The sequence below is a fragment of the Bombina bombina genome, chromosome 4, assembly GCF_027579735.1.
Source record: "Bombina bombina isolate aBomBom1 chromosome 4, aBomBom1.pri, whole genome shotgun sequence".
NCBI classification, from domain to species: Eukaryota; Metazoa; Chordata; class Amphibia; order Anura; family Bombinatoridae; genus Bombina; species Bombina bombina.
The window spans coordinates 738,037,354-738,055,604 of record NC_069502.1 but is presented as its reverse complement, the minus strand read 5'-3'; the positions used below and the strand labels follow the sequence as shown (position 1 = coordinate 738,055,604).

The following is an 18,251-nucleotide window of genomic DNA, read 5'->3' as shown; positions in this document are numbered from 1 at the left end:
TGGAGACATTGGCCATCAATAGAAAAACAAATTATGCTTACCAAATAATTTAATTTCCTTCTTTATAAGGAGAGTCCACGGCATCATTCCTTACTGTTGGGAAATACTGAACCTGGCCCCCAGGAGGGGCAAAGACACCCAAGCTAAAGGCTTAAATACCTCCCCCACTTCCCTCATCCCCCAGTCATTCTGCAGAGGGAACAAGGAACAGTAGGAGAAATAGGGTATAAATGATGCCAGAAGAAAAACAAAATTTAGAGGGCCACCCATTGGAGAACACGGGCGGAGGCCATGGACTCTCCTTATACAGAAGGAAATGAAATTATCTGGTAAGCATAATTTATGTTTTCCTTCTTAATATAAGGAGAGTCCACTGCATTATTCCTTACTGTTGGGAAAACTATATACAAGCTCTAGAGGACACTGAATGATAACGGGAGGGACAAAAAGAGAAGCGGACCCTAATCTGAGGGCACCACACCCTGCAAAACCTTTCTCCCAAAAGCTGCTTCAGCCGAAGCAAAAACATAAAACTTGTAAAATTTAGAAAAAGTATGTAAGGAGGACCAGGTAGCCGCCTTACAAATCTGATCCATAGAAGCCTCGTTCATAAAGGCCCAAGAGGAAGCCACTGCTCTAGTAGAATGAGCCGTAATCCACTGAGGAGGTTTATGTCCTGCTGTCTCATAAGCTAAGCGGATAACACTCCTTAACCAAAAAAATAAGGAAGTCGAAGAAGTTTGTCTAAAATCCTTAGTAGCCTGAAGATAGAACTTCAAGGCATGAACCACGTCCAAATTATGAAGCAAACGTTCCTTCGAAGAAGGATTGGGACACAAGGAAGGAACCACAATCTGTTGATTGATGTGGTCTGACACGACCTTAGGAAGAAAACCTAACTTATTATGTAGTACCGCCTTATCAGAATGGAACACCAGATAAGGAGGCTCATATTGCAAGGCAGCAATCTCAGATACTCTGTGTGCAGAAGCAATAGCCAGTAGAAAAAGAACCTTCCAGGACAACAATTTAATGTCAACTTTATACATAGGCTCAAATGGAGCCTGTTGCAAAACCTTAAGAACAAGATATAGACTCCAAGGATGAGCATTAGATCTAAACACAGGTCTGATCCTAGTCAGAGCCTTAACAAAGGACTGTACATCTGGAAGCTCCGCGAGCCTCTTGTGCAGTAAAACAAACAGGGACGAAAATCTGTCCCCTCAGGGAACTGGCAGAAAGGCCCTTCTCCAGTCCATCCTGGAGAAACAATAGGATCCTGGCAAGCTCAACTTTATGCCAGGAAAATCCACGCTCTTCACACCAGAATAAGTAGGTTCTCCAAACCTTATGATAGATGCGACGAGTAACCGGTTTACGAGCTTGAATGAGAGTATCAATAACTTTCTCAGAGAAACCTCTCTTGGCTAGGACTAAGCGTTCAATCTCCATGCAGTCAGCCTCAGAGAATCTAGATTTTGATGAACAAAAGGACCTTGTTCCAGCAGATCCCTGTGACAGGGTAACTTCCACAGAGGAGATGACATCCCACCAGATCCGCAAACCACATTCTTTGCGGCCACGATGGAGCAATCAGTATCACTGATGCCTGCTCCTGCTTGATACGGGCCACTACACGAGGAAGGAGTGGTAATGGCGGGAAAAGGTAAATTAGACTGAACCTCCAAGGCACTGCCAATGCATCTATTAGCTCTGTCTGAGGATCCCTGGACCCTCAACCCATATCTGGGTAGCTTGGTATTGATATGGGACGCCATAAGATCTATCTCCGGCATCCCCCACCTGTTGCATATCTCCACAAACACCTTGGGATGGAGAGACCATTCCCCCTAGATGAAAGGATTGTCTGCTGAGAAAATCCGCTTCCCAGTTGTCCACACCCAGAATGTGGGTCGCTGAAAGCGAACTGTGAACCTGCGCACATTACAGAATCCGAGATACTTCCCTCATTGCTAGGGAGCTTCTCGTTCCCCCTTGATGGTTGATGTAAGCCACCAAGGTTATATTGTCTTATTGGAATCTGATAAACTGGGACAAACCCAGAAGGTCCAAGACTTCAGAGCATTGAAGATTGCCCAAAGTTCCAAAATGTTGATCGGGAGGGAGCATTCCTTCTGAGTCCACAGGCCCTGTGCCTTCTTGGCACCCCAAACAGCTCCCCATCCTGATAGACTTGTGTCCGTAGTCGCAATCTCCCAGGATGGTCTTAAGAAGGATGTCCCTCGGGACAGATGATCTGGACAGAGCCACCAAGAGAGCGATTCTCTCGACCGGTTGGCCAGAGAAATCTGTTGAGACAGATCCGAATGATCGCCGTTCCACTGCCTCAGGATGCACAGTTGCAACGGTCTGAGATGGAACCTGGCAAAGGGAATGATGTCCATGATGAACACCATGAGACCAATCACCTCCATACACTGAGCCACAGAGGGCCTTAAGGAGGTCCAGAGGGCAAGACATGCCGAAGCTAGCTTGTAATGTCTCTGGTCTGTTAGAAATATCCTCATCTATATGGAGTCTATTATAGTACCCAGGAATTACACCCTGGTGCTTGGTATAAGAACTCTTTTCTAGGTTTATCTTCCATCCATGAGATTGAAGAGAGAGGAGACATTCCGAATGGTCCTCCGCCAGATGAAAAGATGGTGCTTGTACCAGAATATCGTCCAAGTAGGGAGCTACTGCTATACCCCGAGTTCTGGCAACAGCTAGGAGAGCCCCTAGAACCTTCGTAAAAACTTTTAGAGCAGTAGCTAGACCAAATGGAATTGCTGGTCCAGGAATGCAAACCTTAGGAACTGGAAAGTGGTCCTTGTGGATCGGAATGTGAAGGTAAGCATCCTTCAGATCTATATTGGTCATGAACTGTCCTTCCTGAACTAAGGGAAGGATGGACCTTATCTCCATCTTGAACGAGGGGACATTTAGAAATCTTTAAGCACTTTAGGTCCAGAATCGGGTGGAAAGTTCCCTCCTTTTTTGGGACCATAAAAAGGTTTGAATAGTATCCCAAACCTCTTTCTGCAATAGGCACCAGGACAATGACTCCTAAGGAGGACAGATCCTGCATGCACCCCATAAAGGCTTCCCTCTTTTCTAGTCTGGAAGACAGGATAGAGAGGAGAAATATGCCCTTGGGAGGATGAGACTTGAAACCTATCTTGTATCCCTGAGCTACGACCTCCAGGACTCATTAATCCTGCACGTCCCTGAACCAAGCATCTGAAAAAAATGACAGTCTACCCCCCCACACAATCCGGAGCTGGATTGGAGGCTGCCCCTTCATGCTGATTTAGTCCCGGTGGGCTTCTTGCTCTGCTTGGACTTATTCCAGGACTGAGCCGGCTTCCAAGTACTCTTGGTTTGCTCGATCTTAGCAGAGGACTGCTGTTGTTGGGATTTATCGGAACGAAAATTAGAAACTTGTTCCTTAGACTTGTTTTTATCTTGCGGTAGGAAGGCACCCTTGCCCCCTGTAATCATGGAGATAATGGAGGCCAGGCCTGGACCAAATAAAATCTTTCCCCTAAAGGGGAGAGAAAGAAGTCTGGACTTAGAAATCATATCCGCAGACCATACCTTCAGCCAGAGCCTCTGGAACCTCTAATGTAGACAGGACTTCCTTTAGAAAAAAATGTAATTGTTCAATATTAAATCTAAAGGCTGGTTCCTCCGGAGCAGGAGGCTTAGAGGCAGCAGACTCCATCCCAGAAAGTTCATCCTCTGAAGCTTGAGAGTGCAACTCATCCTCGGATAACTGAGACAGAGCAGTGAAATCCAATAAATTACATGATAACCCCCGGGGCAGGAGAGCTATGTTTAACTTTTCGCTTGCATTTAGCAGGGCAAAGTAAAGCACTGAGGGCCGCAGACACCGCCGTTTGTAACTGTGCTGTAAAATCTGTAGTTAAAAGGCCCCCTCCAGATGGAGGATCAAGCGTCCTACAGGAAGCAGCGTATGTAGAAGAAGATGAATGTAAGGTATGCACCTCACGGGACGGCGAGTCCTCAAAGGTGGACGGCTCAGTGGTACTAAAAGGGTTAACCTTCTTTGACTGAATAACGTTGTCAAGGCATGTGAAACATAACTGAGAGGGCAGGCATACCAAAGCCTCCTCACAATATAAACAGGTATTACTATTTGGGAAAGAGGGAGTAGCCGCTAATATATCAGAATCCTCCATAGCTTAAGCTAATAACAGCAGGACACAGAAAATAAATGATCTTTATTTCTCAAAAACTGCACCTTTATACTCCCAATGGCTGGGGCACTCACCATCTCCTAGACCCAGACAATACAGAGAAATAGCGTCTTCTTCGACAGCCAGCTTGGTCAGGAAAGAGGAAATGAAAGCGAGACCACTCCCGGTCACATGGTGCGCAAGGCAGGAACGCCCCTGCTATGAGAAAAAAAGTGTGCCAAGCTACAAGCTGCACAGCATTTAAAGTGAAAGTAAAAACCTGTGCGTTCCAGCCACATAAACAGCCTATGAGACCAAATAAAATCAAAGCATCGCATTTGATTAATCCCCACTGTTCAATAATCCCCATCAGGAGATATTAACCAATGATTCTATAAAGATAAAAGCAGCCACACTGTGACCCTGTCTTCTAGCGTTTTCAACATATGTTAAAATTGAAACAATCTTACCAGAATTCATGCTGTGGAACAGAAACACAGCCTCTCAAGTGTGACAGTCTTGTAGCATCGCTCCTGACATGGACTTGAGTGAGAAAAACAAGCAGGCAGTGAAACTCGTCAACACTGATTGCTTAGGAGCTGTTAGCAGGCAGTCTGGATGGGTTCTCCCTGCATCTCCAGACTCTAACTTTCGTCAATGCTGTCACTGAGAGGCTGACAAGACTACTTAAAACTCCAGTCCCATATCGAAGGGCGGATACCCTTCCTATGTAACTACTCCGAAATCTTATTACACTTCTCTGCCATCCTCCTGTGATGAAAGGCAAAGAATGACTGGGGGAAGTGGGAGAGGTATTTAAGCCTTTGGCTGGGGTGTCTTTGCCTCCTCCTGGTGGCCAGGTTCAGTATTTGCCAACAGTAAAGAATGATGCCGTGGACTCTCCTTATATTAAGAAGGAAACTATTTTTATTTATAGTGTTCATAAAAACTCTAAAAATCTGTTACAATCTGTTTTACTTATCTTACAAAAATAGCAATAATATATATATATATATATATATATATATATATACACACACACATATACATAAACAATGGATAACACTTCAAGATATATTGTTAATTGTGTTTTCTCAAACTCAACAGCATCCACAAGGTCATTAAAACTTCTGAAGCACACTGCAAGCACTGACTGGAACATCAGCTTGAATAGAGGGAATGGACCAGATTCCGACGATGGAAGCTTAAGCAGTAGCACTCATAGCAGTGGTTGTCACACAACAGAAAGCCTCCAGGAATCTAAAAATGTTTCTCCAGAGAAGAAACTGATTATTAAGGTATATGATCATCCAAAGACTACAGTTAAGGAGTCTGATATTCTTAGTGATGATGAGGAAGATTATGGTATGCCAACTATAAAGAATAGCCCCACAAAAGACATTGAGGTTCATTTTCAGACACTTAATATTTCTGAAAATGCCAACATGGAAATTAAGGAAGCAGAGCCCACCAAGGTTGATATTGAGAATAACTTTAAGCTGAAAGAGCACCCAAAACTGGTACGTGGACACTTCTGTCCTATTAAGAGAAAGGTTAACAGTACAAAACGAGACAAAGGGTTTATGTTGACCATGAAGGATCACCACCAGTCCCTTGATAGCCAGTCTGATGCAAGCGTTGACTTGAATGCTATTTTGGAGAGAGAATTTAGCATCCAAAGTCTAACTTCTGTAGTGAATGAAGACTGCTTTTATGAAACAGTTGGAAAATGTGGGAAATCATAGCTTTTAATAACATTATATATGTACATTTTGCAGATATTGCTTAAATGTTTAAATATTTTTGGGCTTCTGGGATGTGAGCGTATTTATCCACCACATAACGCTGGCACAGAGGTGTTTTGCTTCAGTCCAGTTAGGAACTGATTTCATTACAAGCTACTTGTGTAGTAGAATCTGTGTTGAGAAATAAAAACTATTTACTGTATCTGTTCAGTTTTGTGCACTATTTCAGTTTTGCCACAAATTGAATTGTTTAAGTTATTTTTATTTATTGTAGATTTTGAGGGGGAAAAATGACGACTGACCACATTCTGTTAAAACAAAATAATAATCTTTTGAGCAGGTATCAAACATTCAGTGTCATTAAGCCGATTATTATTATTCTATTAAGTTATGTGAAAAAAGGATACATTTACCCATTAATCCAGTAAAACAAATCTTATTCATTTAGGGCATTCTTTTCAGCAGGTTTTACGCTGGCTTCTCGCAAGCAAATTTAAGTTATTTCCATGTGATTAATGCACTATAGTGCAGAGATCTTTTTGTATGTCATAAAATGCTGTTTATACTGAACTTTATAAATATAAATGTATAAAAAAAAAACAATCTTGTACTGTAATCTTGTTTTGACTGTATTTTTTTATTTTCTTTACAAAATTGTACAGTAAATCATACGTTGTTGCCCTGAATTTAAAGTGTTTTGGGTCATTTTTTGCTTATGTATATTAATAAAAAATACACACACAGACAAGAAAATATATTGCCTAAACAAGCCTTAAAGGGATACAAACCCCATTTTTTTTTCTTTCATGATTCAGATAGAGCATGCAATGTTAAGCAACTTTCTAATTTGCTCCTATTATCAAATTTTCTTCGTTCTTTTGCTATATTTATTTAAAAAGCAAGAATGTAAAGCTGGAGCTGGTGTTCTGTTGAGAACTCCAATTCCTTGAAAACTCCAATCTGACGTCCCGTCCGGTGACTCTTCTATTTTAGTATCTGTTTTGCCTCTGTCTGGGGGGCGCATCAGTGATCCCCTGGCAAAGAGGTTTACAAGGGGGGGCTTCGAAACCCTTGAACCCCCCAGGCGGAAGTAAAATAGATACTAAAGATAGGCAATTACAGTGCCCATCTGATTGGTTGTGAATCCTGTCACTCGCTGGACACGGACCAATCAGATGTATGGAATCACCGGAAGTGACATCAGATTGGAGTTTTCGATGTATTGGAGTTCTCGATAGAACACCGGCCCATTTTTTGTCCAGAATCTGGATTACGTTATTGTTGGCTAAATGTAGCCACCAATAAGCAAGAGCTCAAATGGGACGACTCTTAAGCTTTACATTTTTTGTTTGTTAATAAAGAAAGCAAGAGAAGAAAAATTGATAATAGGAGTAAATTAGAAATTAGCTTAAAATTGCTTGCTCTCTCAATCATGAAAGAAAAAATTGGGTTTAGCATCCCTTTAAACAAAATATCAGTTGGTTTGCTTTGTCCTATCTCCAGACTTTTTTTAAAAAAAAAATCATCATAATTTCTGTATTGTGTTACAGGAAAGAGCAAAGCATTTAAAATGGGTTTGGAGAAAAACAAAAAAAAGTTGTAAAAAAAGTTACTTTATTAAATAAATTATTTCATGTTACCTAGTAGAATAGAATTATTTTGGGTACTTGAAATATACTGTAGTCTCATGGTGATCTCCTGTACAGTTCAAAAACAGTGTGGTAATAAACATATATATTTACAAGTCACTTTCTTCAATTTCTTCTATGGGTTTGTTATACAGCTTTTTCAAACGGAGTTCTTCTCTAAAGTTATAAGAAAATAAAGTGGGATCTTTGTCACACAGGTCTCTGTACACATTGCACAAATTTCTAAACTGTGTTATTGAGAGTTCAGATGGACGTAGTGTTGGGTCAACATCGGCTAACATAAGCAACTGTTCTGTGAGTTTTAACCGCTCTGCTTCTGGAAATAGAATTCTGCAAGAAAAAAACCCAAAACATTTTACTTCAATAATTCAATTTCTACCTTTTAACAGCAAAATAATATAGACTATTGAGAAAACCCACTATAACCCTTTAAAATAGAATGGCACATTTATCTGTCAATGAATGCTTTAGTAGCCTTCTATCTTACTAGAACAAAAAGATAATTTAGCAAGAAGATTTCATGCTAGTGTTTCAAAATATATTACTTAAAGTCTAGGCAGAAATGCCTTATCTCGGTTCACCTATTAGCATTCATAGGTGGCTTGACTAAAAACAAAAGCCTGAAACATCTTTTTTTTTCCCAGGAACTAGATATCATACTCCTTCACTTACTGCTACATGCATTTTTATTATTCTCTCGTGCAGAAAAGAAATATAGTAACGTTTAAGCCTGACCTTATTTTCTAGATTAATCTTTAAACCTCCAAGCAGTTTGGCAAACACATTTATTGTAAGTACACTGGGACAGAATATTTCCATTATTTGCGCTTGCAGTTTGTGTACTTGTATACATTTATATAGATAGAATTCTAGTGACCATTTATAGTCTCAGCATTATGCTGGTACATTTGGGACTGTAGACATTGGTACAAATAAAAAAGCTGAGAAGTTGTGGGGACTACTTTGCAACATTCTTGATTCCTTTTTTTAAAATTGTATTATCTTCCTGGCTGGTAGAATTATATTACATAATTGTGCCCCCTGGTGTCTGGCGTCCAGATAATGGAAAAGTACTGGATTTAAAGGAACAATCTAGTCAAAATTAACCGTTCATAATTCAGATAGGACATTCCATTTTAAACAACTTTGCAATTTACTTTTACCATCAAATTTGCTTTGCTCTCTTGGTATTCTTTGTTGAAAGCTAAACCTAGGTAGGCTCATATGCTACTTTCTAAGCACTTCAAGGCATTCTGACAGTTTCACAGGGCTCTATGAAACCCCTTCCACATCACACATACCTCAGTCTAACGTATGTAGAAAAGAAATAAGAGCTATAAATGGAGAAGGAAAAAAAGATGTGCACAAAACAGAACAACTCATAACAAAAGGGAGGGGCTCATGGACTCTCACCACCACGAAAGAAAGGAATTTATCAGATAAGCATAAAATATGTTTTCTTTCATACAGATGGTGAGAGTCCATGATCCTTTACTCATAGGAACGAATACCCAAGCTGTGGAAGTCCACGAGTAAATAACATAAAGGGAGGGATTTAAAAATCATCTGTTTTCATTGAGAAAATAAAATCCACAACTTCACAATTATTTTTTATATTGAAATGCACAATAATAGATACAATTCTAAAACTGAGATAACTGCCTGCATAACCTTTCTACCAAAGGCTACTTCAGAAGAAACAAAAACATAAAAATGATAAAATTTAGTGAAGGTATGTAAAGAAGACCAACTAGCGGCTTCGCAAATCTGATCAACTGAAGCCTCATTCTTGAAAGCTGAAGAATTGGCAACTAATCTAGTAGAATGAGCTGTAATCCATTGTGGTGGAGGCTGACCTGCCTCCAAATAAGCCCAGTGAATCAAAAGTTTCAACTAAAAGGCTAAAGAAACAGCAGAGACTTTCAGGCCTTTCCTAGGCCCAGAAAAAAAAGGACAGACTAGTAGACTGTCTGAAAATCTTAGTAGCATCAACATAATATTTCAATGCCCTAACAACATCCAGAACATGCAAGGATTTCTCTTAAGTATGATTAGGACACAAAGAAGGGACAACCATCTCTCTGCTAATGTTGTTAGAAGAAACAACTTTAGGCAAAAAATAAAATGCTGTCCGCAGAACAGCCTTATCCTGATGAAAAATCAGATAAGGAGACTCACAAGAAAGAGCAGACAACTCAGAAACTCTTCTAACAGAAGAAATAGCCAAAAGAAACAACATTTTCCATGAAAGAAGTTTAATGTCCAATTTATGCATAGGCTCCAGAGGAGTAGCTTGCAAAACACTTAACACAAGTGAAGATTCTATTGAGGAGAAATAGACTTAAAGGGACATGAAACCCAAATTTTATCTTTCATGATTCAGATAGAGAATACAATTTTAAACAACTTTCTAATTTACTTCTACTATCTATTGTTTCATTCTCTTGGTATCATTTGTGAAAGGAGCAGCAATGCACTAATGGTTTCTAACTGAACCAATCACAATCGATATATATGCAGCCACCAATCAACAGCTAGAATATTTCAGCAAAGGATAACAAGAGAAGGAAAAAAATTAAATAATAGAAGTAAATTGGAAAATTGTTTAAAATTGTATTCTCTATCTGAATCAGGAAAAATATTTTTTGGGGGTTTTATGTCTCTTTAATAACACGTTTAATATGAACCAAAGCCTGAACAAAACAATGATCAGGAAGACTAGCAATCTTTTTGTGAAACAAAACTGAAAGAGCTTAAATCTGTCCTTTCAGGGAACTGGCAGATAAACCATTCTGCAGAAACTGAAGGATCCTAGGAATTCTAAAAGAATGCCAGGAAAAACATGATCTAAACACCAGGAATTGTAAGCCTTCCAAACCTTGTAAATCCTTCTAGACACAGGCTTACGAGCCTGAATTGGAATCTGAGAAACCTCTATGCCTCAGAACCAAGCATTCAATTTCCATTCCATCAAGTTTAGAGGCTTTAGATCTGGATAGAAGAAAGGACCTTGAGAAAGAAGGTCTGAAACTATAGAGGTAGAGGCCAAATATCTGGGGAGCTTGTTGTTCAAATGAGAGGCCACCAGGTCTATCTTTGGTAGACCCCAAAGATCCACAATCAGATTGAACACATCCTGATGTAGAGACCATTCCCCTGGATGAAAAGACTGACTGAGAAAGTCTGCTTCCAAATTGTTCACTCCTGGGATGTGAACTACAGAAATTAAGGTAAGAATTGGCTTCTGCCCAAGAGAGTATTTGAGATACTTCCCTCATAGCCAGGAAACTGAGAGTTCCCCCTGATGACTGACAAAACTACTGCTGTAACATTGACTGGAAATGAAAAATAGATTTCCTTCTCAACAGAGGCCAAGCTTGAAGAGCTCTGAGAATAGCACAAAGTTCTAGAACATTGATTGGTAGCCTTGCCTTTCAAGGATCCCAAACCCACTGTGCTCTCAGAGATCCCCCAACTGATTTCCAAATGGAAAGTCTTGCATCTGTAGTGATTACAGACCAGGTAGAACGAGCAAAAGAAGCCCCCTGAATAATGAGCTCATGATTCAGCCACCAAGTCAGAGATTGACTTGTACTGGAATCTAAGAATATCCTTTGAGATAGCTAGAAAAAATCCCTGCACCATTGATGCAGCATACAAAGCTGGAGAGGGCTCATGTGAACCGAGCAAATGATATTGCATCTGAAGCTGCAATCATGAGACCTAGAACCTCTATACACTGAGCCACTGTAGGAAATGAAAGAGACTGAAGGTTAAGACAGACTGAGACCAGTTTTATCCTTCTCTGTTCTATGAGAGAAAGAGTCAAACGCAATCTATCTGGAAACCAAGGAAATAAATCCTTGTCTGAGGAATCAAAGAACTCTTTGGTAAATTGATTATCTAACCATGTCTTTGAAGACACAACAACAGTTGTATGGTGTGAGATTCTGCTAAAGGAAAAGACTGAGCCTGAATCAAGATATTGTCCAGGTAAGGAAACACTACAATACCCTGAGCTCTGATCACAGACAAAAGGGCACCCAGAACATTGGTAAATATTCTTGAAACTAAATCTAGACCAAATGGAAGAGCAACAAACTGAAAATGCTTTTCCAGAAAAGCAAACCTCAGAAATTAAAGTTCTGGGTGTATAGGAATATGAAGGTTAGCATCCTTTAAATCTATTGTGGAAATAAACTGATCATGCTGAACAAAAGGCAAAATAGTCCTGATAGTTTCCATTACAAAAGAAGGAACCCTGACAAACTTTTTTTAGAGTCTTTAGATCTAAAACTGGTCTGAAAGAAGTACATTCCTTTTTTGGAAAAATTAAGAGATTTGAATAAAATACCATCCTATTACTGTAAAGGAACTGGTACAATCACACCCATTCTTACCAGATCTGAGATAGATTGAAAAAAAACCTTGAGCTTTTACAGGATTCTTTGGAACATTAGACAGAAAAAAACCTTCCTCTGGAAGGCCTTGTCCTGAATCCAATCTGATATCCCTGATAAACAATATTCTGAACCCATAGATCTGGGTAATATTCAAAGCAAACCTCCTGAAAAAGCTTTAATCTGCCCCCTACCAGAACACCTGGTTCTGGGGTTGGAGGCTGGGGCAAACTTCTTACCCTGGTTGGCATTAGACCTCCAGACTGAACCAGAGTTACCTTACTTCTGAAAGGAGAAGACCCAAATAATGTATTTCCTTGAAAGGAGAGACATAACAACCTACATTTAGATACCATGTCAGAATTCCACCAGGCTACAAGGCCCTTCTAGCAAAAATTGACAAAGACAATCTTCACATTGATTTTCATAATATCAAATACAGCAGCACAAAGCATCACAAATAAAAGAATTTGCACTTTGAAGCAAACTCAACAGATTAGAAATAATAGGGTCAGTAGAAAACTGCTGAACCAATAAGTAGAAGCTGCAGCTACATCGGCAATAGATACAGCAGGTTTGAAAATATAAACAGTATGTTTTTACAAAAGATTCCAATTTTATGCTTAAAGGGTTTTTAAAAGAAGTACCGTCTTCCAAAGAAATAGTAGTATGCTACCTTTGGAATGGTTTCCCATAACGCTAAATTAGCAGTAGGTAAAGGATATAGCTTTTTAAACATTGCAGAAGGATTAAGAGACACACCTGGTTTAGACCATTCGTTAGCAATCAAATCAGAAACAGGATCAGGGAAAATCTCAGAGAGATTAGAAACATCCTAATATACTGAATTTAAACAATTACAAGTTTAATAACAGATGGTTTAGGATTCTCAACCTCCAAAGTAAACAAAACCTCTTTTAAAAGAGAATTAATATTTTCAACCTTAAAATAAAAAAGAGGAATTGTCAGGCTCAACATCAGATGAGGGATCTTCACTCTCAGAGGAATCCTCACCATCTGTAGATACCACAGTATCAGGACACTCATTACTAGTAGAAGGTAAAACTTGAACTGACCTTTTTATGTTTGTTTGAAGGTGGAAGGGCAGCTAGTGCCTTTGAAATTGCAGAAGTAATACAATTCTTCATATTCATAGCTGGAGGTACTCGATCAGCATCTTCCTGTAATTTTAGTAGCATTACAACCCTGAGAAATATTGGCAAAATAAGATTGATCAGCATGTGAAAACAAATCTAAACATGAAGGAGCTGATGATGATGATGAAAAAATAAGCACACTTAAAGGAACAGTCAACACCAAAATTTTAATTTTTTTAAAATATTGATAACACCTTTACTATTCCCCAGCTTTGCACAACCAACAATGTTATATTAATTTACTTTATAACATTTAAACCTATACATTTCTGCCCTTTTCTAAGCTACTACAGACAGCCTCTTATTGCATGTTTTTTAATTAGATTTTCACAACAAGACAAGGCTATTTGATGTGGGTAATATAGATAACATTGTGCTCTCCTAGGAGTTGTGGCTGACACGGCACTAATTGGCTAAAATGCAAGTCAGTAGATAATAAATAAATAGCCATGTGATCATGGAGCTTAAAAGAGGCTTAAATACATGGTAGTCACAGAGGTTAATAGTATACTAATATAACCATATTGGCTGTGTAAAACTGGGGCAAAAAACAAAAGCAATGCAAAAGTACTATATAAAAGGGGGGGGGGGGCAGAGCCAGGCCATGCTGGGGAATGGCCGCACTGTAACTGAGCTACGTGGCTGAATCTCACCAATTGCTACTAACAGCCCGATACATGACTGAATCAAGTGCCTAAACCACAGCTGTCTCCATTCCGGTACATACTGATCTATCCTTCACCACTTCCGATGTCTATCTTGAACCGCGCTGTATACAAACCGTGCCGGAGTTAGTTGCAACCTACACACGCCATCAAGCATGGCTGCCTTCACTGAGCTGACACGGGAGTGCACTAATGGCAACGGAGCCTATATTATAGACAACAAGCTCCAATTGCAGAAATGTGAGAGCTACTAAAAGGGATTGTGAAAATACAATTTGTATAACTTCAGGCCTACTATCAACTCACATATTCCTGCTACATCCCTTAAGACACAATCAGGCTACTGTCATGGCCGCCGTTACTAATTTTAAATACAAAATTAAAAGGAAACCCAATCCAAATTATAAACTACAGAAGCAAAACTACGATATACCTCCTAAAGAATAAATACTACACTATTCCGGCCTATTAACCTATTGCACTCCACAACCTGTAACTTAGCTGGAGTATAGCCATCCAATAAATACTACACCATTCAGGCCTATTACCCTATTACACTCCACAACCTGTAACTTAGCTGGTGTAGATTTTTTTCACAACCTGTGATCTTTAACAATATTGAAGGCAGATATTTATTCTATATTTATATTAGACCCTAAGTTACAGACACTGTCTCATCTGGGAGACTGGGACAGACCTTACTAACGTGACATCTCTGCTGTAATTAAATCACCACATGGCTACGAAAAAACACATTAAGCCTCTTAAAGGACCTAAAGGGAGTGCTTCAACACAGCCTTCTATGAACTCCTTCCTCCAACTTGCAGACACAACTGAAGCTATATTGCAAGATACTTCAATAATATCACCAATGGCAAAACAACAAGACGCAATTTCTACACAACTACCTCAAGACCAACTGCTCACAATTCAGTCTAACTTGCCTTCCAAGTCAGACATCGGCAGACTTAAAATCTTTTATCAAAAACAAATTGTCCAATCTTAAAAAAATACCTGAATGAGTTAGGCAACCGTATTGAAACCCTGGTAGAAAGTCAGGACACCATGAGCACATTGGTCAGTAATAACACCAGCTATCTAGACCAACATGATGCTTAATTTACTTCAAGATAAAATTGAAGATTTAGATAATAGGGGAAGGAGGAAAAACCTGAGGTTCAGAGGTATACCCGAAATAATTGAATAAGACCAAATGCTTAATATTCAATGTAATTTATGTATTTTTTCTTTTTTGAACATTCACATTATTTTATAATATGGATGACTTTATCCTTTTTCACGACATCTACTATTGTTGGTATATTCAACTTTGATGTACTATTACTTCTTCACTTATGACCCCACATAAACAACCAAGACAAATCCCCCTACAGGACAACCATATAAATATCTTCTCCATTAATGCGCAAGGGCTCAATATACCTCAAAAAAGATCTAAAGCCCTAAAAGATTTCTCTATCCACAAAGCAGACACTGTTCTCTTACAGGAGACTCACTTCATGAAAGGTAGTGAGCCTTAGACATTCTATTACAAATTTGGGCAATGTTTCTATGCCTCACTCAACACTCAAAAAAAACAACATAATTTATGTAAGAACTTACCTGATAAATTCATTTCTTTCATATTAGCAAGAGTCCATGAGCTAGTGATGTATGGGATATACATTCCTACCAGGAGGGGAAAAGTTTCCCAAACCTCAAAATGCCTATAAATACACCCCTCACCACACCCACAATTCAGTTTAACGAATAGCCAAGAAGTGGGGTGATAAAAAAGTGCGAAAGCATATAAAATAAGGAATTGGAATAATTGTGCTTTATACAAAAATCATAACCACCACAAAAAAAGGGCGGGCCTCATGGACTCTTGCTAATATGAAAGAAATGAATTTATCAGGTAAGTTCTTACATAAATTATGTTTTCTTTCATGTAATTAGCAAGAGTCCATGAGCTAGTGACGTATGGGATAATGATTACCCAAGATGTGGATCTTTCCACACAAGAGTCACTAGAGAGGGAGGGATAAAATAAAGACAGCCAATTCCTGCTGAAAATAATCCACACCCAAAATAAAGTTTAATGAAAAACATAAGCAGAAGATTCAAACTGAAACCGCTGCCTGAAGTACTTTTCTACCAAAAACTGCTTCAGAAGAAGAAAATACATCAAAATGGTAGAATTTGGTAAAAGTATGCAAAGAGGACCAAGTTGCCGCTTTGCAAATCTGATCAACCGAAGCTTCATTCCTAAACGCCCAGGAAGTAGAAACTGACCTAGTAGAATGAGCTGTAATCCTCTGAGGCGGAGTTTTACCCGACTCAACATAGGCAAGATGAATTAAAGATTTCAACCAAGATGCCAAAGAAACGGCAGAAGCTTTCTGGCCTTTTCTAGAACCGGAAAAGATAACAAATAGACTAGAAGTCTTTCGGAAAGACTTAGTAGCTTCAACATAATATTTCAAAGCTCTAACAACATCCAAAGAATGCAACGATTTCTCCTTAGAATTCTTAGGATTAGGACATAATGAAGGAACCACAATTTCTCTACTAATGTTGTTGGAATTCACAACTTTAGGTAAAAATTCAAAAGAAGTTCGCAACACCGCCTTATCCTGATGAAAAATCAGAAAAGGAGACTCACAAGAAAGAGCAGATAATTCAGAAACTCTTCTGGCAGAAGAGATGGCCAAAAGGAACAAAACTTTCCAAGAAAGCAATTTAATGTCCAATGAATGCATAGGCTCAAACGGAGGAGCTTGAAGAGCTCCCAGAACCAAATTCAAACTCCAAGGAGGAGAAATTGACTTAATGACAGGTTTTATACGAACCAAAGCTTGTACAAAACAACGAATATCAGGAAGAATAGCAATCTTTCTGTGAAAAAGAACAGAAAGAGCAGAGATTTGTCCTTTCAAGGAACTTGCGGACAAACCGTTATCTAAACCATCCTGAAGAAACTGTAAAATTCTCGGTATTCTAAAAGAATGCCAAGAAAAATGATGAGAAAGACACCAAGAAATATAAGTCTTCCAGACTCTATAATATATCTCCCTAGATACAGATTTACGAGCCTGTAACATAGTATTTATCACAGAGTCAGAGAAACCTCTTTGACCAAGAATCAAGCGTTCAATCTCCATACCTTTAAATTTAAGGATTTCAGATCCTGATGGAAAAACAAAATTTATGCTTACCTGATAAATTCATTTCTCCTGTAGTGTGGTCAGTCCACGGGTCATCATTACTTCTGGGATATTATCTCCTCCCCTACAGGAAGTGCAAGAGGATTCACCCAGCAGAGCTGCTATATAGCTCCTCCCCTCTACGTCACCTCCAGTCATTCGACCAAAGGACCAACGAGAAAGGAGAAGCCCAAGGGTGTAGTGGTGACTGGAGTATAATCCAAAACATTTTTAGCCTGCCATAAAAAAACAGGGCGGGCCGTGGACTGACCACACTACAGGAGAAATGAATTTATCAGGTAAGCATAAATTTTGTTTTCTCCTGTTAAGTGTGGTCAGTCCACGGGTCATCATTACTTCTGGGATACCAATACCAAAGCAAAAGTACACGGATGACGGGAGGGACAGGCAGGCTCTTTATACGGAGGGAACCACTGCCTGAAGAACCTTTCTCCCAAAAACAGCCTCCGAAGAAGCAAAAAAGTGTCAAATTTGTAAAATTTGGAAAAAGTATGAAGAGAAGACCAAGTTGCAGCCTTGCAAATCTGTTCAACAGAAGCCTCATTCTTAAAGGCCCAAGTGGAAGCCACAGCTCTAGTAGAATGAGCTGTAATTCTTTCAGGAGGCTGCTGTCCAGCAGTCTCATAGGCTAATCATATTATGCTACGAAGCCAAAAAGAGAGAGAGGTAGCCGAAGCTTTTTGACCTCTCCTCTGGCCAGAATAAACGACAAACAGGGAAGACGTTTGACGAAAATCCTTAGTTGCCTGTAGATAAAATTTCAAGGCACGGACTACATCTAGATTGTGTAGCAGACGTTCCTTCTTCGAGGAAGGATTAGGACACAAAGATGGAACAACAATCTCTTGATTGATATTCCTGTTAGTGACCACCTTAGGTAGGAACCCAGGTTTAGTACGCAGAACTACCTTGTCTGAATGAAAAATCAGATAAGGAGAATCACAATGTAAGGCAGATAACTCAGAGACTCTTCGAGCCGAGGAAATAGCCATTAAAAACAGAACTTTCCAAGATAACAACTTGATATCAATGGAATGAAGGGGTTCAAACGGAACACCCTGTAAAACATTAAGAACTAAGTTCAAACTCCATGGCGGAGCAACAGTTTTAAACACAGGCTTGATCCTAGCTAAAGCCTGACAAAAAGCTTGAACGTCCGGAACTTCTGACAGACGTTTGTGTAAAAGAATGGACAGAGCTGAAATC

The 18,251-nt window shown here is 39.4% G+C and overlaps 2 protein-coding genes across 7 annotated transcripts in view; one reads left to right on the top strand and one right to left on the bottom strand.

Moving 5' to 3' along the window:
* Window positions 1–7,695, top strand: part of TIAM2 (TIAM Rac1 associated GEF 2) — a 645,041-nt gene extending 637,346 nt beyond the window's left edge. For all 5 annotated transcript variants that reach the window (XM_053710965.1, XM_053710968.1, XM_053710967.1 and 2 more), the window contains one exon: window positions 5,310–7,695. In XM_053710965.1, the coding sequence (XP_053566940.1) occupies window positions 5,310–5,947 (638 nt within the window). In that variant the 3' untranslated portion in view covers window positions 5,948–7,695. The remainder of the gene's footprint in view (window positions 1–5,309) is intronic.
* The window catches only part of TFB1M (transcription factor B1, mitochondrial), a 207,489-nt gene continuing 195,803 nt past the window's right edge, over window positions 6,566–18,251 (bottom strand). Inside the window, exons 8-9 of one of the 2 annotated variants that reach the window (XM_053710971.1) lie at window positions 13,073–13,202; window positions 7,720–7,926 (exon numbers count right to left, since the gene is read on the bottom strand). In XM_053710971.1, the coding sequence (XP_053566946.1) occupies window positions 7,861–7,926; window positions 13,073–13,202 (196 nt within the window). In that variant the 3' untranslated portion in view covers window positions 7,720–7,860. Of the gene's footprint in view, window positions 7,927–13,072; window positions 13,203–18,251 lie in introns of both variants that reach the window. The other variant, XM_053710970.1, reaches the window with a different exon arrangement.